Source organism: Pituophis catenifer, unplaced genomic scaffold (genome assembly GCF_029215685.1).
Source record: "Pituophis catenifer annectens isolate HBS135680 unplaced genomic scaffold, rPitCat1.0.hap2 SCAF_1, whole genome shotgun sequence".
NCBI lineage: Eukaryota > Metazoa > Chordata > Lepidosauria > Squamata > Colubridae > Pituophis > Pituophis catenifer.
This window is the reverse complement of record NW_027256881.1, coordinates 16,861,200-16,888,772: the sequence shown is the minus strand read 5'-3', so window position 1 is coordinate 16,888,772 and position 27,573 is coordinate 16,861,200. Positions and strand designations below refer to the sequence as shown.

Below are 27,573 nucleotides of genomic sequence, written 5' to 3'. Positions count from 1 at the left end.
CACTCTCATACAGTCGGACCTGAGTCATTTATCGGAAATTGAAAAGTCTCTGGCAGTCTTCTGCATGGCCACCTATGGAGAAGGGGATCCCACCGATAACGCCCAAGATTTCTACGACTGGTTGCAAGACTCGGACGCCAAACTGTCTGGTATAAAATATGCGGTGAGCTTTGATGAACTCTTCAGGATTACTTTTCTGATGGGAGATCGTGGGTATAGGATGCTTGAGAAGACTAAAAGGCGCTGCCCAGAAGTTGAGATCATTTCATTGCAATGTGGATATGAGTTCTGAATATACGAAACTCATCTGAATGCAACCCTTATGCACTCCGTGAAAGCTAGGGGGGCTAGTCCCAGAAAAGTATTATGATCAAGTGTTATGGTTAACCCCAATTTCTGATGCAAATGCTCATTTTGCAGATTCTAATCAGAGAAGAATCAGAGTCCTGTTAGAGAGGGAAGTCCAAAGGGTAAAGGAGAAAAGTTATCTTTTGTGCAAGTGCATACATGCAGGCTTGTTAAATTGTAGCGCTGGAAGGTAGAGGGTAGAACAAGGAAAGGTAGAGGGTAGAACAAGAAGGTAGAGGTAGAGGGTAGAACAAGAAGCACTGGGTGGAAACTAATCAAGGAGAGAAGCAACTTAGAACTAAGGAGAAATTTCCTGACAGTTAAATACTCCAACACTGGAAGTTTTTAAGAAGATGTTGGATAACCATCTGTCTGAAGTGGTGTAGGGTTTCCTGCCTAAGCAGGGGGTTGGACTAGAAGACCTCCAAGGTCCCTTCCAACTCTGTTATTCTATTCTAAGGTATCTTAGACCTTGCCTAGTCTAACTCCCTGCTCAGCGTGAATCCACTAGAGCAATTCTGATGTCCTTGTCTGAACGTCTCCTATTCTTCCCCATTTTCGTTCTGTTGAATGTTCAGAATTTCCAATTCCCATTTACTCTCATTTTTTTACAGCAATTTTGTTTTAACTGAGAATCATTAGGTATTCTGTAGGAAGGGTGGTGATCACACCCAACTCCCTTCACCCAAGCAATCAGTTACATCCCCAGCTTTCTTCAGTGACTGCTACCTATCCTCTCTAGCATAAATTGCTCGGCATACACGTTGTGGCTTTTAATCTCAATGGAGCTTTGGGACTGTGAAGTCTGCCCTGTTTTCTTATTTGTTCTATGAAAGTTGTTCTGAGAACTGTATAATGAAAGCACGGCTCTCCGTTTTTGCTTTTGTTTTACCCAGTTATGTTGCAGTTAAGCACAAGGAGTTCTTGGTGCTCTCGGAGCTTGGTCGTTTTCTTGCAGATGTTTCATTACCCAAACTAAGTAATATCATCAGTGCTCATAATGTTACCTAGTTTGGGTAATGAAATGTCTGCAAGAAAACGACCAAGCTCAGAGAGCACCAAAGACTCCTCACTTCAACCTTGAGCTACAAATATTCTCCTTTATTGACAGTTCAACTTGGCCATTAGTCGGGTGAAATGTAACATTCACGACTTTCTTTTCTCTCCTTGTCTGAATTCAGACTAACCTAAGGGATGCAGCTATGCTGACAACCTGAAAAACATTGTTCGTTCTAGAGCTGATGAGGACAGTTCCTGTGTGGGCCAAGTTGGCTTCTGTACCCTCTGTATCCACGCCTGAGAGTTGAGGAAGTACCGTATTTTTTGGAATATAAGACACACTTTTTTCCTTCCTAAAAGAGGCTGAAAATTTGTGTGCGCCTTATACTCCAAATTTAACTCCGTCCCCCACTTTGTGGCCTCCATATGTCCTCTTCCTGGCTGCAGAGATTGCCACCGACAATGGCTTGTGTTTTTGGGTTCCCCATGTTGCATTTTCAGCCTCCAAACGCTCTGTTTGAGAGCCCTTCAAGGCTGCAGGGATCGCCAAAGCACATCACTGCTGATTGCCGCCCAAAAACGTGATGTGTTTGGAGGCTGAAAACGCGATGTGCGGTGCCCAAAATGGCTACCTGGAACAGCTGTTGCCTTTTCTTACCCCTTCTGTGCTTTGCCTGCTTTAGTCACTGGAGCTCCCTCTGATAATCAGCTGTGCTTTTGAAGCTGTTTTTCAGCCTCAATGTGAGTGAAGCAATCTTCCCTGCTTTGCCTGCTTTTCTAATTGCTGCTTCCTCCGACGATCATCTGTTTTTTAGCCCCAACCAGCCCCATCCTCAAAACCAGCGAGCGAACTAATGTGCTGAAGCTGACCAGGCTAAGGACGCTACCCAGATGGATACCTGGTAGCCAGAATTTTTTCCCCTATTTTCCTCCGCAAAAACTAAGGTGCATTATATACTCTGGTGTGTTTTATACTCTGAATAATACGGGTGAATCAATCCACAAATATAATTCCTCTGAGAATTGTTCTTGAATTTTGGAGTACTTTGTGGATGATTATGCTCCAGGGATCAAACTACTCTTGTTCCTTTCTTTTTTCAGTGTATTCAAATGCATCATTAGCTCTTTGTTTGAGGTGCTGCTGTATGCCAGCACAGAGGCAACAAGAGAGAGATTCAATGTTGACAATTTTTCCTTGGCAACTGAAAAGCTAACCAAGAGTTCTTAAGCCTATCTCTCATTATTTTACTTTCCTAGCTACTCTAGCTTTATTTTCCTAGGGTTGCTTCCATGAAAACAGGTATTTTTCTCTCTTCTCTCCAGCCATAAATAGTATTTTTTACGTCCTGTCCTTCCGTGCCTGCCATTTGAGAAGCTCTTGTCTACTTCCATGCTTGAAAATCCAGCTCTCCCAAATTAGTTGGTCTTTCTAGTGCTTCCATCTAATGGTCAGTAATAAATGTAGCAAATAACTATTGCATGTTTCTAGCCTCTACAGTTAATGACTAAGCCAGATAATATCCAGATGTGCATGACATCAATCACAGCTCAGTTTCTGTGGCTACAGTCCTTTTCTCTTTCCCATTCTAATAAGAGGAGAGACTTGAAAATAATGTTATTTCTTTTGAGTTAGAACTGGCTTTTTTTTTTTTTTTTGCTTTGCTTTGACCACTGTTGTTTGTTCTTCTTTTATTGCTACTCTTCCAAAATTCATTTGGACTGAAGGCTAAAACATATGAAGAACGGTTGCAGGAACTGGGTATCTCTAGTCTTATGAAAAGAAGGACTAGGGGAGACATGATAATAGTGTTCCAATATCTCAGGGGCTGCCACAAAGAAGAGGGAGTTAATCTATTCTCCAAAGCACCTGAGGGTAGGACAAGAAGCAATGGATGGAAACTAATCAAGGAGAGAAGCAACTTAGAACTAAGGAGAAATTTCCTGACGGTTAGAACAATTAATCAGTGGAACAACTTGCCTCCAGAAGTTGTGAATGTTCCAACACTGGAAGTTTTTAAGAAGTGGTTGGATAACCATTTGTCTGAAGCGGTGTAGGGTTTCCTGCCTGGGCAGGGGATTGGACTAGAAGACCTCCAAGGTCCCTTCCAACTCTATTATTCTATTCTATTCTATTTTGTGCTACTTTGACAATATGATACCTTACATCTCTATATGGTAGACTTTTTCTGTTTTGGATGCAATACAAAGTTTTATTTTTGCTCTCCTTCTCAGTTCTGATTCACATTGTCTCCTTTCCCCATGGAGTTTGATTCTCCAGTTATATTACCATCTTTGATTCGAAAGGTTACCTAATCTCTATCCAATGATTCTGTTCTTTCATCCCGGTTGCCTGTAAAGCTGAATAAAGCCTGTTCCTTCCAGAGCCGTCTTCCTTTTCTTGCTGAAGTCTTTGAGTCAACCATCTCCAACCCATAGTAGCCAAGTTTAAGTACACATCCTTAAAATAATTTTGCATGTTCACCACTTTTCCTCTTCCTCCTCCTCTTTATGCCTCTTACATCAGAAACATTTTAGAGGAGAGCTCTGCACACTGATGACAGCATTTATGCCAGAGGTGGGTGTTTCTTTTTGGGAGGTAGCAGATTCCTTTACGATTAATTTTTTGAAGTGTATCAGTGCATTCTGATATTCCACTATAACCAAAGTAGACAAGGCTCCTTCATTCTCTGATTTTTGACCTTGTTATTTTTTTTAACCATTCCTTGCAGGATGAATAGGAACAGGCAAATGGAAATTCTTCACCTCTTCTGTTCAAATTCTGTGCTCTGAGAATTGACTTCTTCAGCTAGTTTTGCCTGTACTGTTCTTTGCACATCAATCTCGTTTTGCAAGGAAGCGGAGGACTTGGGTCAGATGCATACAAAAAGCTGCAGCCCCCACCCAGCCATAGAAAAAGTCGGCGTAGCTGTGTTTCTTGTTTTAGAAGCTCTGTATAGGAATTGCGGCTGTTATAACAGCACAGCAAACTAGTATTTCTTTGACCAAGTTTTACAACATAAATCATGATTGGCTGGGTTTGTTTGCCAAGTGAAAACCCAGTTTAATAGTTAAACTTTGAACTGGGATGGGTATAGGTGTGTGAGGAAGAGGATCAGTGACCAAAGGAGTTAAAGCTAAAGTGAATAACAAAAATTACAACTTGGGTTTGTTTTGAATGTGATGTGAGCGTCTAGATAATTAAGAACAAATAATATTGGGGATATTTTAAGCCATTTATCCTGCACTAGAGGCAGACCTATTCACTGTTACGTTTCTTTTTTAAAATGTCAGTAAGCAAATAGAATCTGAACAGAATTCTACAGAATTGCTTCTCGGAGTGAGATGGGCGGCATATAAATTTAATAAATAAATTCTAATACGTTTGAATAAGGTACTACAGATGGTCCTTGACTTATAACCATGTGTATAGTGAAGTTATCATGGCACTGAAAAAAGTGACTTACGACTGTTTTTCACATGACCACTGCAGTATCCCCATTGTCAAATGATCAAAATTTGGATGCTTAGCAACTGGCATGTATTTAGAGTTACAGTTTCCCGGGGTTATGTGATTGCCTTTTGCGATCTGACAAGCAAAGTCAATGGGGAAGCCAGATTTACTGAATAACCATCTTACTAACTTAACAACTGTAGTTATTCACTTAACAACTGTTTTGCTTAGCAACAGAAATGTTGGGCTCAATTGTGGTTGTAAGTCGGGGACTGCCTATATGTGAAGAAGATTCCAGAGGAGCTGTGCTGCTCTGGTTGCAATAAACCCAATATTGAAACATTTGTTTTATGCCACCCAAAGTAATTTCTTAAGAGTTGGAGAGACGTGTAGATTTGATAAATAAATACATCTTATATCACCTCAAAGATGGATATCATAAACATTTGTGAATCCACAAAAATTCCATGTCTAATTTACAAGGAGGAAGAAAACCTCAAGTCCAGCATTGTTTAACAGATGTTTTGAACAGAATCCTCATCCAAACAAGAGGAGAAACCCTTGTGAAACTCAAGATTACCTGCTTTCCAAGGAGATATTTCTTGGACTCTTCCGATTGCCTCTGAGTTGAACCAATCTTCTGCTGTTTTCCAGGTGTTTGGACTTGGGAACAAAACTTACGAGCATTTCAACGCCATGGGGAAATTTGTAGACAAGAGGCTGGAGGAACTCGGAGCTCAACGGATATTTGAACTTGGCCTGGGAGATGATGATGGAAAGTGAGTGGCTGCTGGAATCTCTACTCCAATTGGTTGGTTGGCCAGGATAGAGGATAGCAGGCTGGTTTTCAGGCATGACCAATCCTAAGTGGAGTTGGATCAGGGGTGAAATCCAGCAGGTTCTGACATGTTCTGGAGAACTGGTAGTGGAAATTTTGAGTAGTTCGGCGAACTGGAAAATACCACCTCTGGCTGGTCCCAGAGTGGGGTGGGAATGGAGATTTTGCAATATCTTTCCCCCAGGAGTGGGGACGGAATGGTTATTTTGCAGTATCCCTCCCCTGGAGTGGGGTGGAAATGGAGATTTTGCAATATCCTTCCCCCAGGAGTGGGGACGGAATGGTTATTTTGCAGTATCCCTCCCCTGGAGTGAGGTGGAAATGAAGATTTTGCAGTATCCTTCCCCTGCCATGCCCACTAAGCCACACCCACAGAACTGGTAGTAAAAAAATTTGAATTTCACCACAGAGTTGGATGCCTACTTTCTCTGGAACAGGGCTGAATAATGTCAGCCTTCTGAGTCACATGGAGCCCTAAGATTGCTTGAATGTGGCCCTGCAGAGCCCGTCTGACGTTATCATTCAATTATAATTTCTAATATGACAAAAAGGAAAAAATTGCTTCCATTTATAATATTAATATTGTTATTGCTATCACATAGCTGCTTGTCTTAGTCCTTGGGAAAAACTCAAAGGTGGATAAAAAGGCTAAATCCACTCTAAACCACGGACTGTGTGATCAACCATCATAATACCTTATTATACACGTTATACATTAAACTGTGTATATATTATGTATACTTTATTGTATATTTTATTATATAAGTAACCCTAAGAAAGCTTGGACGTGGCCCCACAGAGCCCTCCTGAAGTTACCATGCAATTATAATTTTTAATAGAAAGAAGAAAAAAATGGGTTACGTATATGGTATCAACATTTATTCTTTCTATTATTATTGTTACTATATCCGTATGTTATTCGACTCCCAGCAACTTTGAGAGATTTACAGATTTTTATCTAAGCATGAAAAGCACAACAAGAAAAACAACAAGAAACCAAAAAGGGTAGATAGAGCAGGTAGAATAACAAACCAGGTGAAAACAAAGAGAACAATCTAGGTCAGGGGCGTCAAACTCGATTTCATTGAGGGCCACATCCAGGTTGTGTTTTACCTCAGGGGGCTTGGAGTAGGCGTGGCCAGGGTGGGTGTGGCCAACTTGACGTCGCTCATGTCGGCGCCTATGGTGGCCCGAGTGCTATGCCAGCGAAAATGGGTTCCCGAGCTTCGTTTACGGCGGAGACAACCTCCTGTAACCTTCTGCCAGCAAAAACGGAGCTCGGGAGGGTGGTGGGCAGTCCTCGCCAGTTCCGTTTTTGCTGGCAGAGGCACCACGGGCCGGTCCTTCACTGTTTCCAGGGCAGCCCCATGGGCCAGATCTAAGCACCCCACAGGCCACATCCGGCCCCCAGGCCTTGAGTTTGACACCCCTGATCTAGGTGAACAGGAGACTTCAGTCAGCCTCGCCAAAGGCCTGAGTAAAAAGCCAGGCTTTCAGGCCTCTTTGTAACCCCAGTAGGGTGGGGAGCTGTTCAGATCTTGGGAGAACCTCATTCCAGAAGGCAGACATTACTACAGAAAAGACACACTTCTGGGGTCTCAATAAATGGCATTGTTTAATTGAATGAACCCATAGCATGCCAGCCCTCCCAGATCGAATTGGCTGGTGGATACTATGGGAGATAGGCAAACCCTGAAGTAAACGGGCCCTTAATTAACTTCACTTCATCAAATACATTTGTAACTGCATTAAAATGAAATCAAATATAATTTTAGCCCGGCTTACTTTTTGGAATGCAGTTTTTATTTTGCTGTTCAAAAGGTCACGTATTGCCTACAAGCTTGAAAAATTAGTACCTCTTCCAAACCCTTCTGTAAAGCTTATTTGTTGCGTGAAATGCCAAATGCAGCTGAACAAGTAAAGCAATGCATTTAAGCAAGAATAGTACTAAGTTGAACTTCCTCCTGACTATGCAGTTTTTAAAGCCACAGGACTGTCTTTTGAATTGGGCCTTTGACCTCCCATATAAATGCCAATATAATTGATGTCCCATATAAATGCCAATAGAACTGAGGTTGCCATTTCTGCAACTGATCAGAGAGAGACACGATTGAATTAGCTCTTCCTTATGGCTTGTACAGTATATAAAGTCAGAAGGGATGATAAGATGAAGGATCTGGATCAGGGTTGCTCAGCCTTAGCTACTTTAAAATACATGGACTTCAACTCCCAGAATTCCACAGCTAATGGGAAGTTGGAATCCACACATCTTAAAGTTGCTGAGGTTGAGAATCTTCAATCTGTATACTGAATAGTGAATATGATGCCTTCGGTTTTCCTCATCTTCTCCTTCACTGTTTCCAACAGCTTGGAAGAAGATTTCATCACTTGGCGTGAACAGTTTTGGCCAGCTGTGTGTGAACATTTTGGCGTGGAAGCCACAGGAGATGATTCCAGGTCAGTGTGGAATAGCAACTCATAAGAGAAGAGGGCTTGGGAACCCCTGATACACCTTCTGCAAAGAGTAGGTTGGGGCACTGGTGGTTCTCAGCTTCATTTCAAAATTACCATATTTTTTGGACTGGTGTATAAGATGCACCAAGATTTCAAAGACGTAAGTAAGGAAAAAAAAGTTTCTGCCCTCCCCAGCCCCCAGGAGCACTGTGCAGGCCTCCCAAACCCTCCGCGCGCCCCGTTTTTGGGAAAAACAGGCCCATTTTTCGCAAAAATGGAATGAGTGGGGCGGGGCTTCGGGAGGCCAAAAATGGCTGTATTCGGTGTATAAGACGCACCAACATTTCCACCCTCTTTTAGGGGGGAAAAAGGTGCGTCTTATATGCCAAAAAATACAGTAGTCTTCAAGTAAGCAGTTCTGAGCTCTAGAAAGAGCAGTTTTGCATGGTGGCAGGAAAGAGGGAAGATAGAGGCCTTATCCATTCCCATCATGTAACCTATGATAAACTGCTCTTGGAAAAACATGGCCTGTAGAAGGAGGAGAGAGAAATCCCCGCCTTGTGGCTCTGCTGTGATCATGGGGGAGTCCCTTAATGTCTGCCTCCAGGTTCACCATGTGGCAATATGAGCTCCATTCCACTCTGGCCCCTGAAATTGAAAGCCCAGTATCTTATTTATTTAATTGTACCCTGCCTTTATTATTTTTACAAATAACTCAAGACAGAGAACATACCCAACATACCTTTCTCCTCCTATTTCTCCCCCCCCCCCAACAACCCTGTGAGGTGGGTTGGACTGAGAGGGCGACCGGCCCAAATTCACTCAGCTGGCTTTCATGGCTAAGGTGGGACTTGAATTTATGGTCTCGTACTTTCTAGCCTGGTGCCTTAACCACTTGACCAAACTGACTTTCTAAATTACACTTCATTTCTTTTCTTTTTTCTCTAGTATTCGGCAGTACGAGCTGGTGGTTCACAAAGACATTTCCCCAAGCAAAGTTTACATGGGTGAAATGGGACGCCTCAAGAGCTATGAGAATCAAAAACCGTAAGTTATCAAAAGGGAGGCTGAGAGAGACAAACAAGGCATGGCAGACCTCCCCAAACCAGGAAAGACACATGGAATTACTTCAGAACAGTTTCCTTTATTGTACCTCACCTATAGACAGAAGTCTTGCCAAACTGGTGCAATTGTTTGCATCACCATAGAGATACTCTGAGAATTGCTAGGAAGGAGCCTTCTTCATTATCTTTCTCTTGGCCAAACTATGTAAGCTTGGCTGCCTCTTTGCCCTCTGGAATGCAGCCCCTTCCTTTTGGGAATCCAGACTACATTCCACACCACAGGTAGGGGCTGAATTGGTTGTAAGCATTTCCTGAACTGCGACAATAAAATCTTGACCATTTTGAAATGTTTGAATTCCCCTTGCAAGAAAATCTGGAAATACATCTTTGTTATCACAGTAATAAGTGGTAGCAGTAATAGGTTTTTTCTTTCTGTTGTACTTCCTTCTCCTCTTCCTGCTTCCTTTTAAAACTATTACTATTACTATTTCTTCCTCCTCCTCCTTTTATTACTGTTATTAGGTCTTCTACTGCTGCTCCTTCTCCATCTTCTACTTAATTATTATTATTACTTCCTCTTTTTACTCCTAAAGGGACAAAGAGTGATATATGAAATCAGCAGGGCACACAGACAATAGAAACAATAAAATTCAAGAAGCAATCCCTTTTCTTTAAAATCCCATTTAAAGAGATCCCTGTGAAAAGGGATGTACGGTAATAATTTAAGGAGAGTTCTTAGCAGCAGGAAGGCCTCATCCAGTTGTGAATAAGAATGACCATTTGTTTTTGTTTTTTTAAAAAGTTATTTTTTTATTTTTTAAAAAACAAAGATAAAACATTCCATCTTTCCTTATGCAGTATGTCGTCTGGGTACAAGCATCTTTGTTTACATCGTTTCTCATTTATCACATCTTTCACATTCACATTAATAATATAATATATTAAAAATATCAAACATTTAAATACTGTAAAACTCCCCATTTTCTTCTTAGTATCTTTTAGTAATGATACCATATTGACATCAAATATCATTATTCTCTTCATACATATACTAACAATTTTCATCTTATTTATATCTCTATCTTAATATATTCTAGCTGCAGTTAATACATGAATAATTATACGTTCTCTTTATTATAAATTTTCAGTAAAAGTCCTAACAGAAATACGGAATGTCCATTTGTGAACAGTTGTACATCAGAGACGTATTAAGAAATTGCACCCAGTCTTAGTGGGCACAGCTGTTGGGTGGCAGCCATACAGTCTTTGAGAACTGCTTCCTGTAACAAGGGCAGGTGAAAAATGTAGGACCACGAGACGTTCACAGTTTTTCGGAAGTTTTCCTTTAAGAAAGAATGAGGGAGAGCCACCCTGGGAAAGAGCTGCCTGGAAGATAGCTAACTGTGGCCAGCCTGTAGGAGTCCCATGTCGTTCCTACTTTAATTAGTGATTTCCTCATCAGATGTGCCACCAGAGCAGTGAATATAATGGGCGGGTAGGAAGCTTCAGCAATTTTTTTTTTTCATTTGTAACTTCAAAAGCAAATGAATATTCATGAAGACACCTGGATCTCGTGATATTTCAGCTATTGGTTTCATCTTTTAAAATTCTGAAGAACGGTTGATGCCATGTAGAGCTATGGGGAAGCAAACTTGGTATATTTGCTTAAGCAGCTCCTGGTGATTTACAAAATAGAAAAAAAGATGATATCAAAAGGTATTGCATGAATTGCTTTTTGGAAATCAAGAGCCTTGATAGTACAGTGGTTTAGTGCACCCTGTTATTAACACAGCTGCCTGCAATTTCTGCTGGTTTGAATCTCTCCAAGGCTCAAGGTTGACTCAGCCTTCCATCCTTTCTAAGGTAGGTGAAATGAGGACCCAGTTGTGGGGGCAATAAGCTGACTTTGTATAAAATATACAAAAGAATGAAGGCTATTGCTTAACGCATTGTAAGCCGCCCTGAGTCTCCGGAGAAGGGCGGCATATAAATCAAATTTAAAAAAAAAAAAAAATCCACTAGAGAGGGTGCCTGGCCTACTGTGTTTGTGTGTGTGTGTGTAGAGGGCTCTGTAGCATGGATGCCATTGCAAACAATTGCTTTGCGGGCCCTATCTTGTTAAGGACCTCCTTGAGTATGTGCTCAGAAGATCCAATTGCAGTGCTATAAACCATTCAAGTCATTAACCAGATATGTCTCCTGGGATTTCTTCTAGACCATTTGATGCCAAGAATCCCTATTTGGCCCCAGTTACTTTGAACCGGAAACTCAACCAAGGTGGAGAGAGGCACCTAATGCATCATGAACTGGACATCACTGGGTCCAAAATCAGGTAAATGGGAATTTTGAAGATTCCGGAATCAGCAAAGCTGCAGGGCACTGGAATGAAGAGGCTTGCTTTAAACACATGCTTGATGGCTGCGGTGACAAAACACAGTTAACCAGTTTAAAAAGTTAGAGGTTGTGTTTATACAACATGCTAAACTTGTTTATGAATAACCTAAATTACTTCTCTGTGTGTGGATTAGCAAGTTGTATTAAATAACACAATTTATTAATTAATAGTTCATTGTATTGCACAAACTCTGAGTACAGGTAGTAATGACTGCTCTGTTCAGCAACCATTCAAAGTTACAATAGCACTGAAAAAGTAACTTAACAATCAGTCCTTCCATTTATGACTTTTGTAGTGCTTCTGTGATCACGTGATCAACATTTGGGCAACATTTCGCAACTGACAGGCATTTGTGACCTTTGCAGTGTCCCACCATCATCATCAATATTTGTGTGCTTCACAGCCAACTTCCAACAAGCAGTTGATGGAGAAACTGGCAGTAAAATTGCAAGTTGCCATGTCACTTGGCAAAGGAGTTGCTAGCTCCAGTTATGGTCATTAAGTGAGGACTATCTTTTATGGATAAATTCAGTAACCAGCTGAAACACATTGTGTGAATTCAGCCTTAAATCCATGTCAAAGGATTTGCCTCCTGCTTTAAAAAGTATGATTCCAGTGTAATAGAGATGAAAGGCTAATACTCCTAACTTTAAGAGTATTGGATTAATAGTGTTGATGAGGAATTCCTAGGGTTAGTGGGGACCCTTAACAAGGACTGTGAATCCAGAGATGTACTTCAGTGACATGGGTCAGACTAAACTATGTGACTATGGTTCATTAAATGATAATGTGCTTTTGTTTTGGCTTAGCATGTTGTATAGACCCAGAGAACAGTGGTTTATTTAACAGACCATAGTTAAACCATACCTTACATGATTTACAAACGCAACCTTTTGATTTCTTTCCCAGGTATGAGTCTGGAGACCATATTGCTGTGTACCCAGCCAATGATACTTCACTGGTGAATCAACTTGGTGAAATACTTGGTGCTGATTTGGATACAGTGATCTCCTTAAATAATTTAGATGGTGAGTATATAAACATGCCTTCTTTGCATAAGTTATGTGCTTTTTCGTTTTGAAAATGGATGGTGCAAAATGTTTCTCCCTGTTTAATCAGATTCCTTGATCCACCATTCCCATTCTTCTTTACTGTACAATCTGTGGCTGATGGAACATGCTGTTCCTAATAACTGTAAGGCAGTGTTTCTCAACCTCGGCCCCTTGAAGTTGTGTGGACTTCAACTCCCAGAATTTCCCAGCCAGCAATGCAAGTCTGCAATCTTCCAGTGGCCAGCGTTGAGAAATACTGCCTTACAGTTATTAGGAACAGCATGTTTCTCACCATTTTATCAAAAGGGCCCCCTGCAGAGATGCACATAGCTAAGGGTGTACTTTGCTTTGCATGGACAATTCTCATTCTTTGACAGTTTGTTTGACAGTTGCTGCAGCAAAAAATGTCATGCTGGCATAATTTCCAGTCTCTGCCATGGCAACTAATTGAAGCTGGAATTCACTTCTGGCAGAACTAGTTTCCACACCTGATTTCAGGGGCGTTTACATCCAATTGCCCAATCGGGTTGCTCAATTAAGATACTCTGTGATCTTCTTTGGACCTCTTTATAAACCTGAGACTACCAACATTTGAAGCGGGGAGACCTGCCAAACTTGCTAGGCCTGTTGAGAATGTGTATTAGTTGATGGGGGCAGACATGCTCCACTTGCATTTTGGGAGATATTGAATGAATCTTCCAGCTGAATCTCCCAATAGATTCTGGGCTCAGCAGTTGGCAGCGTTTAGCATTGCCGCCACCTAAAGCTCTAAACAGAGCTATTGCTTTTATGTCTTTGTTACAATGTGGATGGAGAGGGAGGTGGTAAAAAGACTGAATGAGGGCTCCTTCTTTGTTTCATATTTCAGCTAAGTGAACTGTTTGTTCTCTTGCATTGTGTGCTCCTTTGCAATTATTTCTCAGATTTCAAGTGTGCTGGTCTCTTTTCACACGAGAGCTTTCTTTCCCCTCGCAAGGTGACCTTATCTCACACGAACGCTTTGGAAATTGGATACTTTAATGAAATCATTTTGTCCTGTTTTTATCCAGCTGTCCAGCCTGCATTGTCCACTGGGACACATGGTTTTGGTCTCCATAACTACCAAAGCAGTAGAACAATGTTGGTGCAGCAAAATTGTCCCCTTAACAGCAGAGTTAAGAATTGGGAAAATTACCTTCCCTGTATGAATGCCATCCAGATATATGAACTTCAGCTCCTGTATCCCAAAGGTGCTTTTTCAAGAGGCAACTGGACTTTCTGGTTTTTCTTTGAAGACGTTTCACTTCTCATCCAAGAAGCTTCTTCAGCTCTGACTGGATGGTGGGGAATGGAAGGATTTATAGTCCTTGCAGACAGCTGGTCATGTGCATTCTTTTAGTGGGTCGTTAAGGTCACCTGGAGGTTTATCTGTGTCATCAGGATCACCTGAGTGGTGCAAATGGGTGTGGAGCCCTCTTGGAACTGTTGAAAGGGCTGTGTTGTAGATTGGAGATAGATGATGTCATATCCCTCCCCCTCTGTTGAGAGAGGGCTGTTCAATTTTGACATAGATGGCCTCTTTAACTCCACTTTCAAATCCTTCCATTCCCCATCAACCAAGCAGAGCTGAAGAAGCTTCTTGGATGAGAAGCGTCTTCAAAGAAAAAAACCCAGAAAGTCCAATTGCCTCTTGAAAAAGCACCTTTGGGACAACCATGACCTGGATGACTGAGAATCTCCAGAGACATTCAACTCCTACAGTTCTTAGCTGGAGCTGTGCTAGGTTGGGGAAGGTTAGAATATGACTTTGGATCCCAGTTAGAAAGCTGATATTTTGTCTTTGCATCACTGTGGTGGAAGCTCAGTTTGTTAGTCATTGAAAACTGTGGTTGATTTTATCCTTTGGTCTCAGCTAGGCAGTTACAATCCTTCATGAAGTTCAGGATTGTTGCTTGGGCTCTTTATGCAGGATTTGGAGGCTTATAGAGTAGTACCTTGGTACTCATCATTAATTGGCTCCAGGAGGTCAATGAGTACTAAAAATGATGAATACCAAACACCTTTCCCCCATAAGGAATAATTTAGTGAGTCACCAGGCAGCTGACACCAATAAGTTTAGCTTGTGTGTTCTGTACCAAACAGTATTTACCGGGACAAAATTATCACATCAGAATTGTTGAGTACCAAATTTAATGAGTTTCAAAGCAGTTCAGTACCAAGGTACCACTGTATTTGAATTTCTGAAGTCTTTCTCTCTCCTCCTCTTTGCAGAGGAATCCAACAAGAAGCACCCATTCCCTTGCCCAACTTCATACCGCACAGCCCTGACCTACTATTTGGATATCACTAATCCACCACGCACAAATGTTCTCTATGAGTTGGCACAATATGCCACAAATGCCAGTGAGCAGGAGCAATTGCGCAAGATGGCTTCCTCCTCTGCTGAAGGCAAGGTGGGTACGGATCTACGTTTGCCGCTCCCCTTAATGTTACATTTGTGGTTAGTGCCACCAAATTTGTATTGCAGCAATCAGGCCACCAGTAGGTGGTGGCAAAGATAAAGGCAAAAATGCACTATACTGCCGTCTGGTGGTCCTCTGTATTTTTTTGCCGCCCAGCTCTGAAAATCCTACTGTATTTCCCCAAAAATAAGACTAGGATCTTATATTTATTTTTGCTCCAAAAGACACATTAGGGCTTATTTTCCAGGTGGGTCTTATTATCAGAGAAATATGGTACTAAATGCGTCCGTCTGGCTGATGAACTTAACTGGGGCTTATTTTGGGGGGGGGTAGATGCTATTACAAACATTCTGAAAAATCATGCTATAGCTTATTTTCCGGTTAGGTCTTAGTTTGGGGAAATACAGTATCATTGATCCTTGGAAGGAGAACTTGTTGGAGTGGATAGTCATAGAGGATTTCCAATTTCCTTTGAATCAGACAAGCAAAATAGTACAGAATCTGTTTCAGCTGTGAAATGCTAAAACAGGAAGATAGACATGTATGATCCATATCTCGCATAGCTTTTCCCAGTCTGTTCTTCTGATAAGGAAGAAATGGAATAAGGATGGACAGTGTCTGGGTTGTTAGGATTGCGGTCTTAGCCCATGGAAAATCCCATCCTGAATGGCAACACAAAAGTTAAAAAACAGGACCAGGAATTTCCCCATGGTGGTGCTTACATATCAGGTTTGTTAGGATAGGAAATAGCCAGTTGTCTTTGCTAAGGCAGCCTTGCAGTCTTTCTTACTCAGTTAACTTAGTTATTGGGGAATAACTTCCATTATGGAACTGGATGTAACCATTATGCCATGCAAACCAGGGTGGATCGAAGTTACAGCCCAAAGCCCCTCTTCAGTATATCAAGTAAGGAAAGATCTTAAGCCCAAGGTTTGATTTGTCTAGAACAGGGCTGTCAAACTCATCTGGCCTGCGGGGTGCTTGGATCTGGCCTGCGGGGCAGCCATGGAAACGGCGAATGACTGGCCCGCGGTGCCTCTGCCAGCGAAAATGGAGCTTGGGAGGGTCGTGCTCAAGCCCCCCCCTGCTTTTGCTGGCAGAGGGCTAGCAAACAAACTAAAAGCAAAACAAAACACAAAGGATAAATGTTTTGCATTTGAGCATCCAAGAAGGGACAGGAAAGGAAAAAGGGAAAGATGAAAGACAAATTAAAAGAAGGAGAGATGAGAAGACAACAAGGAAAGAAAAGGAAGGAAAGAGGGGAAGGAAGAAGAAAGGAGAATGAAGAGGGAAGGAAAAAGAAGAAAAGGAAGGGAGGGAAGTCCTGCCTTACCTTAGCACTCGGCCACCAGCAGATGGCAAGGCTCCTCTGGAGCAGAGGTCTCCAGCTTTGCTGGCTGAGGAATTCTGGGAGTTGGAAGTCCACAAGTCTTAAAGTTGCCAAGGTTGGAGACTCCTGTTCTGGAGGACAAGGGTTTGGCGCTCTCCCTGGTCTAGATTTCCTCTGCTGGAGAAAATGGATCCCCCTAGCTCTGCCTGGGCCACCATAGGTGCCCCTGACACGAGTGATGTCAGGCTAGCCACACCCCTCAGCGCGCCCCCCCCCCCCCCCGGGTCAAACACAACCTTGATGCGACCTTCAATGGAATCGAGTTTGACACCCCTGGTCTAGAACAAACCTTTTTTGAAAATAAATCCACATTGATTGTTTTCTCCCCTAACATAAATGTTTGCTTAACCTAGACTTTGTATCTCAGCTGGGTTGTTGAGTCCCGGAGGAATATCCTGGCTATCCTGCAGGACACACCTTCTCTGCGGCCCCCGATTGACCACCTTTGTGAACTGCTTCCCCGTCTTCAAGCTCGCTATTACTCCATCGCTTCTACATCCAAGGTGAGCACCGACTGGCAAGGCATGCCAGGAGCTCTCCTCTTTGACAGTCCAATGTATTTTTTTTTCTGTTACCTTTTTTTTATTACAATTTGTGTACTTTAGTTCTTCTACCCACCCAGGTCCCCCCAGTCTTTGCATTTTTGCCTTAGTCGCAAATGATCTTTCACTTTTCCTACGCTAGCTGCGATGACGGTTGATATTTTGTGTGAGCCTTCCTTCCTCTCACTTCGGACAACAGTGAATCTCCCTGCTGCAACCTCACAGCCTGAACAGCCATGGATGAGAAGTTTATAAAGATGTTAGGAGTTGGGTTACAGCTCTTACAAATGCTTTATTAGAAAGAAATGATTTGTGAAAGAAGGGGTGAAATGAATGATTCCACTAATTGCAAGGGAAGATGGAATAAGGCACGGAAAATGCTGATGCCCCTGCTTCCTTGTTATCTTTTTCAGCAAATCTCTAATGTGAATAGAGTAGAGTAGAGTAGAGTAGAGTAGAGTAGAGTAGAGTAGAGTAGAGTAGAGTAGAGTAGAGTAGAATACTCTACTCTAGAATAGAAATAGAATAGAATAGAATAGAATAGAATAGAATAGAATAGAATAGAATAGAATAGAATAGAATAGAATAGAATAGAATAGAATAGCTTTATTGGACACACAAGGAATTTGTTTTTGGTGCATATGCTCTCAGTGAACATAAAAGAAAAGATACATTCGTCAAGAATCATAAGGTACAACACTTAATGATAGTCATAGGGTACAAATAAGCAATCAAATCATACTAGGAAACAATCAGTATAAATTGTAAGGATACAACCTTACAAGTTACAGTCATACAGTCATAAGTGGGAGGAGATGGGTGATAGGAATGATGAGAAGATTAATAGTAATAGTAATATTACTAATTATAATAATTATAGTAATAATATTATTAATAGTAATAGTAAAGAAGATTCTTCTCATTTTAGACTATGAATTCCACCAAAGGAAGCAATGTTCTTGTTTTGTTTTATACTAGTTAGACCAGCAACAGAAAAAGATTGAGGCAAACTAAAATGGGTTCAAATAAAGGCAATAAATGGTCCTGGGCATAGAGAGCAGATGGAGAGAGAAGAAAAGATCATGGGTATGCTTTTCAGAACCCAAAGGTTGTCTGCTGTTGAAAGGAAAATACAGTTTTCGGGGTCTTCGTATATAGGAAGATTGATGTCAGCTGAATATTAGGAGGTTTCTTTAATATTCAGTCTCCAGTAAGAACAATCCAAAAATTGGAATCAATTAGGAAACAGATCATCATGGATAAAATCTATCTATGTGGCTGCCAAGTATTAATACCAACTTGATGGCTTCTAATCAAGCAATCAATTTGAAAATTTGAAGACTCTGTACCACCTTATTAGAGGGAGGCCTTCAAAACGAGACAGGACAACACTCTGGATGTGTTGTAATTTTGGATTTCCTGCATCATGCAAAGGCTTGGACTGGATGGCCTACAAGGCTGCCCATCTTCCTCATTTGTTCCTTTTTTTAATGTCTGAGAATCCATTGAGACATTGCCTAAATACTAAGCATATATTTATGGTCATATTTCACTAGAAGCTTGTATTTGAACCTCAGTATCTTTCCGTGTTGAAGTCGGAATCCAGTTCTGGGCTTCTCTGCCTCTTTGCACTCCAAGGAAACCCAAGTCACGGTTCTTGTCTGAACTTTTTAAAGAAGAGATTGGACAACCATTTGTCTGAAATGGTATAGGGCAGGGGTCCCCGACCCTCAGGCCACAGCCCACGACCGGGCCTTGAGCTGTTCAAAATCGGGCTGCGGAAGTGGCGGGTGAATGCGTGCATGCATCCCCACTTGTGCAAGCAGTGGGCGAGCGTGTGCGGGCGTGCTCCATTTGCACGAGCGGTGGGTGCACATGTCTGTCGCTTGCGCAAATGGAGTTGCGCACACAGAACCATACCTCCTTCCCCCCCCCCCCCCCCAGTCCACAAAACTGGAAAGGTTGGGGAATTCTGGTATAGGATTTCCTGCTTGAGCAAGGGGTTGGACTAGAAAACCTCCAAGGTCCCTTCCAACTCTGTTATTTCTTTTAACCTTGTTTAGATGGTATATATAGCTCAGCATGTTCCATGCCCTCACTTCGTTTGGTTTGTTTATGATTCAGTTTGAACCCCGGGCAGACAGAGATTAATCCTGTCCCCAGGTGAAGTGTGTGATGTAAATACAATCAGAGACTTCACTGTTGTCCCTAAAAGCTCCTGATGGCTCTTTCTTGCATTTCACCCCCTCTCCAGGTACACCCAAATTCCATCCATATCTGTGCTGTTGTCGTGGAATACACTACCAAAACAGACCGAGTAAACAAAGGAGTGGCTACTAACTGGCTGAAGAACAAGCAACCCAATGAGAATGGGCACAAATCCACAGTGCCCTTGTATGTCCGGAAATCCCAGTTCCGGCTGCCCTTCAAAGCTAACACTCCTGTCATCATGATTGGGCCAGGCACAGGGATTGCTCCCTTCATCGGTTTCATCCAGGAGAGGGGCTGGCTCAAACAACAAGGTGAGTGCTGAGCTCAGATTGGCCCTCTGAGCAACAATGGGGTCCCCGGGTTAAATTGCTTGGAAAGCAAGCCAGGGAAATCCCCAGATGGTTTGCCATGGGGGCGAAGTAGAGCATCCGCCAGCAGAGGCAGTAGGCCGTTTATTTTAGTTGTTGCATTCCTTTCTTGCCTTTTCTCTGAGAGCTCAAAGACAATTTATGTGGGTTATCTTGCCTCGTTATCATCCAAACAACCACCCTGTGAAGCAGGTTGGGCTGATAGAGTAACTGGTTTAGAGCCATGCCCGGTGAGGCATCTGGTTGAGTGGAGGCTTAGAATTAGAATCTCCTTGCATTGAATCAAATATCTTAACCACTTCATTACTCTGGCCCTAAATGCATGTGGCCAATGGCTTTTGTGTCTTGCTTTAAGGCTGTGATGGCGAACCTATGGCACATGTGGCTGAAGTGGCACGCGGAGCCATGTCGCCTGGCACACGCGGCGTTGCCCATTCCTTTCCTGGGTTTTTGGCGTGCATGCACAGGCGATGATCAGCTGGCCTTTGTGTGTGCGGCAGTGCTGGAAACTGGAAGAGCTGGTATTCCGTTTTCTGGCATGTGCGCCAGCCAGCTGATAGGCGCGTGCGCATGCTTGGCAGTAACCGGATGACTTGCTAGCCAGTGCACATGCGCACGCTGGAAACTGAAAGTACCTTGTCCAGTGCGCACATGCCCCCTGGACAGCTTCTCTTCCTGGTTGCAGTCCTGATGAGCATATGTGAGTGCTCTCTTTTTGGCAGAGCACCTGGTAACGAGTGTGCACTCAGTGCTGAAAAGGTTCGCCATCACTGCTTTAAGACTTTCCTAAAATAGCTGACCAGTTTGGGTGAGAACTAGGATCCTCAGCTAGGTAAAGCTTCAGTCCATTCTTGCTGGCATCTCCTTTGTATAATTGCTGTAAATCATCATTGTTATCGTCATCTGGGTATGGCCACCCACTCCAGCAGACTTTTGGGCGGCTTATAAAATCCCATCTTTGATTTGTCTGGGAATGACTTTTTTTGCAAACCATTTCATGTTGATCTCTTTTGTAAACAAAAACATACATTATGGTGTAATATATTGCAGTTGCCAATGGGTCATAATAGAACTGTAGTTCCTTTGTCAACCTCTGATAGTGTGACCAAGGGCATCTGATTTGAATAGTTTGGCTGACTCTCCTTTTAATAGATTGACTCAGAATCAATCCATGAAAAGCACTTGATGAGGAAGAAAAATAACTTTTCAAAGGACAGAATCCAACTGTGCCGACAATGTAACCCCAAATAATCTTTTCACTCATAGCCAAATTGGAGTAAAAGTCTTCTGCATTGCCCCGGCTTTGGCACGCTTACATTTAAGTGTATTGGTTTAAGCAGGAACCTGAATAAGTGAACTTCTCCATCTAAATACAGGTAGTCCTTGACTTGCAACCATTTGTTTAGAAACTCTTCAGAGGTACAACAGCACTGAAAAAAGTCTTACACACTTACAACTATTAGAGCATCCCCAGAGCCATGTGAGGAGACCTGGTGGTGCAGTGGTTAGAATATGCAATATTGCAGGCTAACTCTGTCCACAGACTTCGATCCTGATAGGGCTCCATTCTTCCAAGGTTGGTAAAATGAGGACCCAGAGTGTTGGGGGCAATATGCTGGCATTGTAAAAGGCTCAGAGAGTGCTCTAAAGCACTATGGAGCAGTCTATAAGTCTAAGTGCAACAAAGATGATTAGGGGGCTGGAGGCTAAAACACATAAAGGACGGTGCTGGAATTGGGTATGTCTAGTTTAATGAAAAGAAGCACTAGGGGTGACATGCTAGCATGTTCCAATATCTCAGGAGTTGCCACAAAGAAGAGGGAGTCCAGCTATTCTCCAAAGCACCAGAAGGCAAGACAAGAAGCAGTGGATGGAAACTGAACAAAGAGAGAAGCAACCTAGAACTAAGGAGAAATTTCCTGACAGTTAGATATTGTCTGAACTAGAGATCAGATCTGAAGCAGCACATTCAGGCTGCTATTTGTTGCAAGGATACACAGGGTCACTCAGCAGCTCTGGACTGAGGAATGTGTCCTTGTGTTTTAGGCAAGGAGGTTGGGGAGACTGTGCTGTATTTTGGCTGCCGGCACGAGAAGGAAGATTACATCTATAAGGAAGAACTGGCCAAATTTGTCAAAGAAGGAGCCCTTACTCAACTCAATGTGGCTTTCTCAAGGGACCAGCCAGAAAAGGTAAGCCTGCTCCATTCTAAAACATTCCACCATCTGTGGGCATTTGCATTCACTTGTCCTGTTGGGCTGGGTCTGCTTGAAAAATTGACTCTTTGTATGTTTTGTGCTTGGATAATCTTCTCTTGAGGAAAAAAAAGAACCAAATAATGCCTGTGTTTTCCATAATTCTAGAAAATGTTGGTAAAGGCATTTTTTTAACTCCATCCCTGCTATCAGTCTGCTTCGCCTGATTTTTGGACCAGGCACTTTTTATTTTTTTCAAAAGCACTTTTGTAGTCCTCAAACCATGTTTCCCCAAAAATACGACCTACTCAGAAAGTAAGTCCTAGCTTGATTTTTACATGGGCTCCCAAGCCCTACTCCCAAAATAAGCCCTAATTAAGATCCTGCCCACTCCAGGGTGCACAGGTAAAAATTAAGCTAGGGTGGGGTGGGGGTGGTGGAGCTGTCCTACTATTTACCTTTGGACAGTTGCAGCCAGGCCTCACACACCTCGGCTCATTTCTTCTAGCATCAAGGCTTTCCTGAAGGCCTCTGTAGCTGATAACAGAGCTTCGGATTGATCTGGAGCTCTGTTATCGGCTACAGAGGCCTTTCCTGAAGGCCTCTCTAGCCAAGAGTGCAAAAAAGAGGCCGGGGGTGATGCACGCAAGTGAGGTGAGTCAGTGGACAACTCCCCCCCCCCAAAAAAATAAGACCTGGTGCCTTTTTTGGTGGCAAAAAAATTATAAGATAGGGTCTTATTTTTGGGGAAACATGGATATCTACCTTTTAAAAAAACCTAGATGCCAGTTTTTATGCTGAAGGAGGCACAATCAGAGAATATACACAGCTGTAAAGACCCCATTGACACCCAATTTTGTCTCTTTCAGATTTATGTGCAGCACTTGCTCAAAAAGAACAAGGAGCACGTCTGGAAGCTGATCAATGAAGGAAATGGTCACATCTACGTGTGCGGGTAAGAGTGGCAAGGCTTTTTGTTCACAGGTTATCTTGCAGCAGTGAGCAGTCAGGAATTGACTTGAAAACAAGTAATTAGTAATTTTGCCCCTGGGGCAAAACAGTTAGAAAGAAAACAGCAATGCGATGCTAGCTGGAAATTTTGGTATTAATAATGATATCTGAGGGTAATAGGGAATGTTAAGTAGCTTGCAAAGTATGTAAATTATCAATATGAATTTGCAGAATTTGCTGAAGAATTTGCCGAAAGCACAAAAAATATTCAAAATAATTCAAGTGAAGTGAAGTGGATGGCTTCCCTGGATATATGGACTGAATGTCAGTCAGTCTCATAACAATATGGCACCCATCTGTCTTCCCACAAACTTCAGTTTTTAGCTTCATCAAGAGAATCCTTGATTCTGTTTCAAGAGGCAGCCATCTTAAGAAGCTTTCTTGTGCCATTCCAACCCATCAGTTGACCTAGCATCTATCCATGGAGACTACAGATCCTATCAAAGTGGCTCAGTGGAAGGGATTCTATTTCCATGCCCCAGTCAGAGGATAAATGGCACAATTTGGGCTCAATTGGGAGTATTTGCTAGCTCTGCCTGGAAATAAGTGGGACTGAAATGGGACTCGCTGCAATTGGGCAATTTAGAGTATTTTCGTCACTTAGATCTGTAAAATACTGTTGTCCTCATCTTGTAACTGCCCATCTTTAAGAGCCTGTTTTCCTCCACAATGTCGAGAGGCAGAATTTCCATCTGTAATCCGAGTCCTCTGAAATTGGCAACATGCCATTTCTCCAAGCTTGCTTGTTGAATTTTTTTCTACCTTGAGCTCTAGCCACTGCTCTTCACTGTCTGACTTTACTCTTCCTTTTTTCCCCCCTTCTTCTTCCATTCCAGTGATGCACGCAACATGGCCCGGGATGTGCAGAATGCCTTTTACGAGATTGTAGCCGAATATGGCAAGATGAACCAGCAGCAGGCTGTGGACTATGTCAAGAAACTGATGACCAAGGGCCGCTACTCCTTGGATGTTTGGAGTTAGGGGGCACTTACTGCAGAAAAGAGGGGTGACTGCAGGTGGCTGGTGAAGAGCAAGGCAAGGACTCATCATTCTGCCTCCAGGGAACTGTGCATCTGTGCATACCTTGGCTTTCTCTAGCTCCTACCCATTCCCTGTTAGACCGTTCAGCAGGGTGAATTTAGTGGGCTTTGGTTTTCTATGGCAAGATCTAATCGCACTGAGCTAGATTCTCAGAGCAATGGAGAAACACCAGCATGCCTGTCTCTCTCTTTCTTTCTTTGGTTGATTGGTAGCTGCTACAGGACATATCTGAGGGTGGGTTTCCCGCCCTTTCTTTACCCAACAAACACTTTTTTGGAAAAAAAGGAACGTCCTCCTTGTCTCCTCTCACAGGCATCTTGTGCTCTGGTGGAAATATGGTGCTTAGATGACCTTGGTCCTTCAACACTGTCTCTTTTTAGCCTTATCAACAGGCTGGGGTCCTTCTTGGGCTGCACTGAAGAATACAGTGGCAACGGTTTTCATTTTGGTCAGCAGCTGGTTGTTGGGATTCACGTGGGATGGGCACCAGGGAAATGTCTGAAGAGGAGGCAGAAGGAATCATTTGGAAGGCAAGGGATAGCAGCAGTGGGTTTACAAGAAGAACCAGTAAAATGAAGCTCTTATCTTCCTGCGTGTTAGAAGGCATGCTTGGAGGGTGATGGTGGAACTAGATGCTATGCCTCAGCATGGACCTTAGAGGAACCTGCTTGTGATATTTCACTTCCTTTGTTCTTTCCCTCTTGGGGGGAAAACTCATTTTACATGAATCTGAGCTCTCTCCAAACCACCCCTTCTATTTCTCCCTTGCTTTGTTCCTAACTGGACGAGATCCTACCTAGACTGAGGCTGATCCCATTTCTGATGCCTTCAGTCCCGTGCTGCTCTTCTGGATGCAAATTTGCCTCCCGTCGCTTGACTCACCCTGTTGAAGCTGCGGTGTGGTGCCTAATAACGTGTGTTTGGAAACTGGCCAAGCAGCCTGTCTTACCGATTGTACATAATTTTAAGACTTGTTCTTGAAATAAAATAACCTCCGATTCTTTTGTTCTGCCTCTTTTGCCTCTTTGTGGACTTTTCTGGGGAAGGGAGGCTGGAGGTTTTTGTAGCTGAAACCATGATGTTAAAACAGAAGGTGAGGAAGCTTTGCTTCATAGGAACCAAGCTTATGTGTCCCTTGATATAATTTAACCCTCTAGAGCAGTGATGAACCTTTTTGGCACCGAGTGCCAAAAAGGGAGAGAGCACACGTGGGCGTGGCACCAAGCACTGAAAAGGGAGCACTTCACGTGTGGCTACACGCTCGTCAGGGCTATGACCAGGAAGAGGAGCTGCCCAGGGGGCATGTGCGTGCCAGATAAGATACTTATCCTATCTAAGGCAAGCAAGTCTTCCAGTTACTGCTACTCATGCGCACGTGCTGATCAGCTGGCTGGCGTGCATGCTTATGGTGGAAAACAAGACCAGGTCTGATTTCTGGCACTGACGCACACACAAAGGCCAGCTGATTGTCGCATGCGCGCCAGAAACCTGGAAGAGGAACAGGCAACGCCGCACGTACCAGGCGACATGGCTCTGCGTGCCACTTCGGGCACGCGTGCCATAGGTTCGCCATCACAGCTCTAGAGCCACGCATGAGACAATGTGTACCTTTTTCCTCAGTAGTATATTTATTTTTGCAATTTGCTTACTGTCTAGTTAACTCAAATGAAAGTTCAAGAAAGGATCTGAAAAGTTCCATTACTGTAATAGTGTTTGTCTGGGACTTTTTAAAGGGTATATTCCACCAGAATGCCAGCATCTGCTGGTTAGAAGGTAGTGCTTCTAGCCTTAGTCACAACAGTCTAATATTTGGAAAAATGAACACCCTCCACTGGGAGATTATATTTTGCCATTCTGGTGAACATCTGCATGTAGACTGCCTTTGCCATGTTGCCTTCCTGTTAAAAAAGACATCTAAAGCTCATCATTGCAGATTCCACAAACACCCTGTACTCATATTCCTGTTTCTGGACTGAACAGGCTCAGTCTAAAGTCCTGGGCCCTGTCACGTTTAAACACGCAAGTATATTTTTTCTTCAGTACTCTTTTGCCTTTCTTGCTATTTTAAGGTGTTTATAAACTACCCAGTCCCAGATGACTCAACAGCAAAGAAATTACCATCACCACCAACCACCTAACTATAAATAAGTAAATCCAAATGAAGAACAAATGTGGACAATGAAGAAAAAAGCAAAGATAAAATCCCAATTAAAACCCAATATAGGCACTCTGTGTTTGGACTGAAATAGCAATAGCAATAAGACTCAGACCAGGGGTGAAATCCAGCAGGTTCTGGAGAACCGGTAGTGGGAATTTTGAGTAGTTTGGATTACTGGGAAATACCACCTCTGACTGCCCCCCCCGTGGGGTGGGAATGGAGATTTTGCAATATCTTTCCCCCAGGAGTGGGGTGGGAATGGAGATTTTGCAATATCCTTCCCCTGGAGTGGAGTGGGAATGGAGATTTTGCAGTATCCTTCCCTGCCATGCCCACCAAGCCACGCCCACAGAACCAGTAGTAAAAAAATGTAAATTCCACCACTGACTTGGACTTATGTACCACTCCATGCTGCTTTACAGCCGAGTTGTCCGACCTTTCCAGCTTTATGGACCAGTGGGGGCAGGGGGGACAGGGAATAGATTTGTGTGAGTGGTGGGCAAGCGCGCTTGTATGGGCAGTTCAATTTTTGGCCCACCCGCCACTTCTGCAGACTGGTTCCGAAAGGCTCACGGCCTGGTAGTGGATCACGGCTTGGAGGTTGGAGATCCCTGCTTTACAGCCCTCTCTAAGCAGTTTAGTCAGCATATTGCCCCCAACAATCAGGATTCTCATTTTACAAACCTCGGAAGGATGGAAGGCTGAGTCAAAGGAACCAAACAAGCTTTACCTCGTGAATCAAATAACATTAAGGCGGGGTTTGTGTTCCACAGGATCGAGATCTTAAAGCTTTCAGAAATTCTCTCCATGGCTGAAGCAGCTAGACAGCAATTCCAACAGTGACTTTTGAGGCATCCCAGTGCAGCACATTTTTTTTTTTTAAAAAAGTTTATTTATATCCTGCCTTTACTCTTTTTACACATAAGGTGGCAAATATATCCAACACACCTTCCTCCTATTTCCCCCATAACCACCACCCTGTGAGGTAAGTTGGGCTGAGAGAGAGAGAGACATGCCTAGGGCCACGCAGCCAACTTTCATAGCTACACTGGGACTGGAGCTCGTGGTCTCCAGCTTTCTAGCCTGATGCCTTAACCATTAGACCATACTGGCTTTCTGGGCTTTAAATAGGACTTCTTCCAATCATTTGTAGTTTTCCATCTTCACAACCAATATCATGCACCATTATTTGGAAATGTGATGAGCAGTGACTAAAATGCCTAAATAATGTGGAAAAGGAATTCTGTATTCCTTTTCCATGGAGTATTCTTTAAAATATCAAAACAATGTTTTCCTCCCATTCATTTTGTAACTTTCATTGCAGTGCAACTTCTACTTAAGATTTACCTAACTATCTGTCTCTGCATGATGTAGGCTAAAGTGCCAGTCATCTTCAGCCTATGTACCCAATGGCCTAGTTCAGTGATGACAGCTGTACCCAGCACATCTGGAAATCAATCTATGAAAAAGACTGCAATAGCAATCTTCTCTATCATGGTACTTGCCTTATGGAACAGCTTCACCCCAGAAGTATGGCTGGTCCCAACTCTGCTGGCCATTAGAAAGCAGCTAATGGTTGAGGAATGCAAGTTTAATTAGGACCTCAATGTTGTTT

At 42.9% G+C, this 27,573-nt stretch overlaps 1 protein-coding gene across 2 annotated transcripts in view; it reads left to right on the top strand.

The window, feature by feature from the left end:
- Positions 1–24,805, top strand: part of POR (cytochrome p450 oxidoreductase) — a 72,511-nt gene extending 47,706 nt beyond the window's left edge. For both annotated transcript variants that reach the window (XM_070932103.1, XM_070932104.1), the window contains exons 5-16: positions 14–163; positions 5,453–5,577; positions 8,004–8,093; positions 9,039–9,137; positions 11,370–11,486; positions 12,459–12,577; positions 14,852–15,033; positions 16,786–16,935; positions 19,229–19,496; positions 21,600–21,745; positions 22,618–22,703; positions 23,596–24,805. In XM_070932103.1, coding sequence (XP_070788204.1) covers positions 14–163; positions 5,453–5,577; positions 8,004–8,093; positions 9,039–9,137; positions 11,370–11,486; positions 12,459–12,577; positions 14,852–15,033; positions 16,786–16,935; positions 19,229–19,496; positions 21,600–21,745; positions 22,618–22,703; positions 23,596–23,740 — 1,677 coding nt within the window. In that variant the 3' untranslated portion in view covers positions 23,741–24,805. The remainder of the gene's footprint in view (positions 1–13; positions 164–5,452; positions 5,578–8,003; positions 8,094–9,038; positions 9,138–11,369; positions 11,487–12,458; positions 12,578–14,851; positions 15,034–16,785; positions 16,936–19,228; positions 19,497–21,599; positions 21,746–22,617; positions 22,704–23,595) is intronic.
- Positions 24,806–27,573: the final 2,768 nt, after the last annotated feature.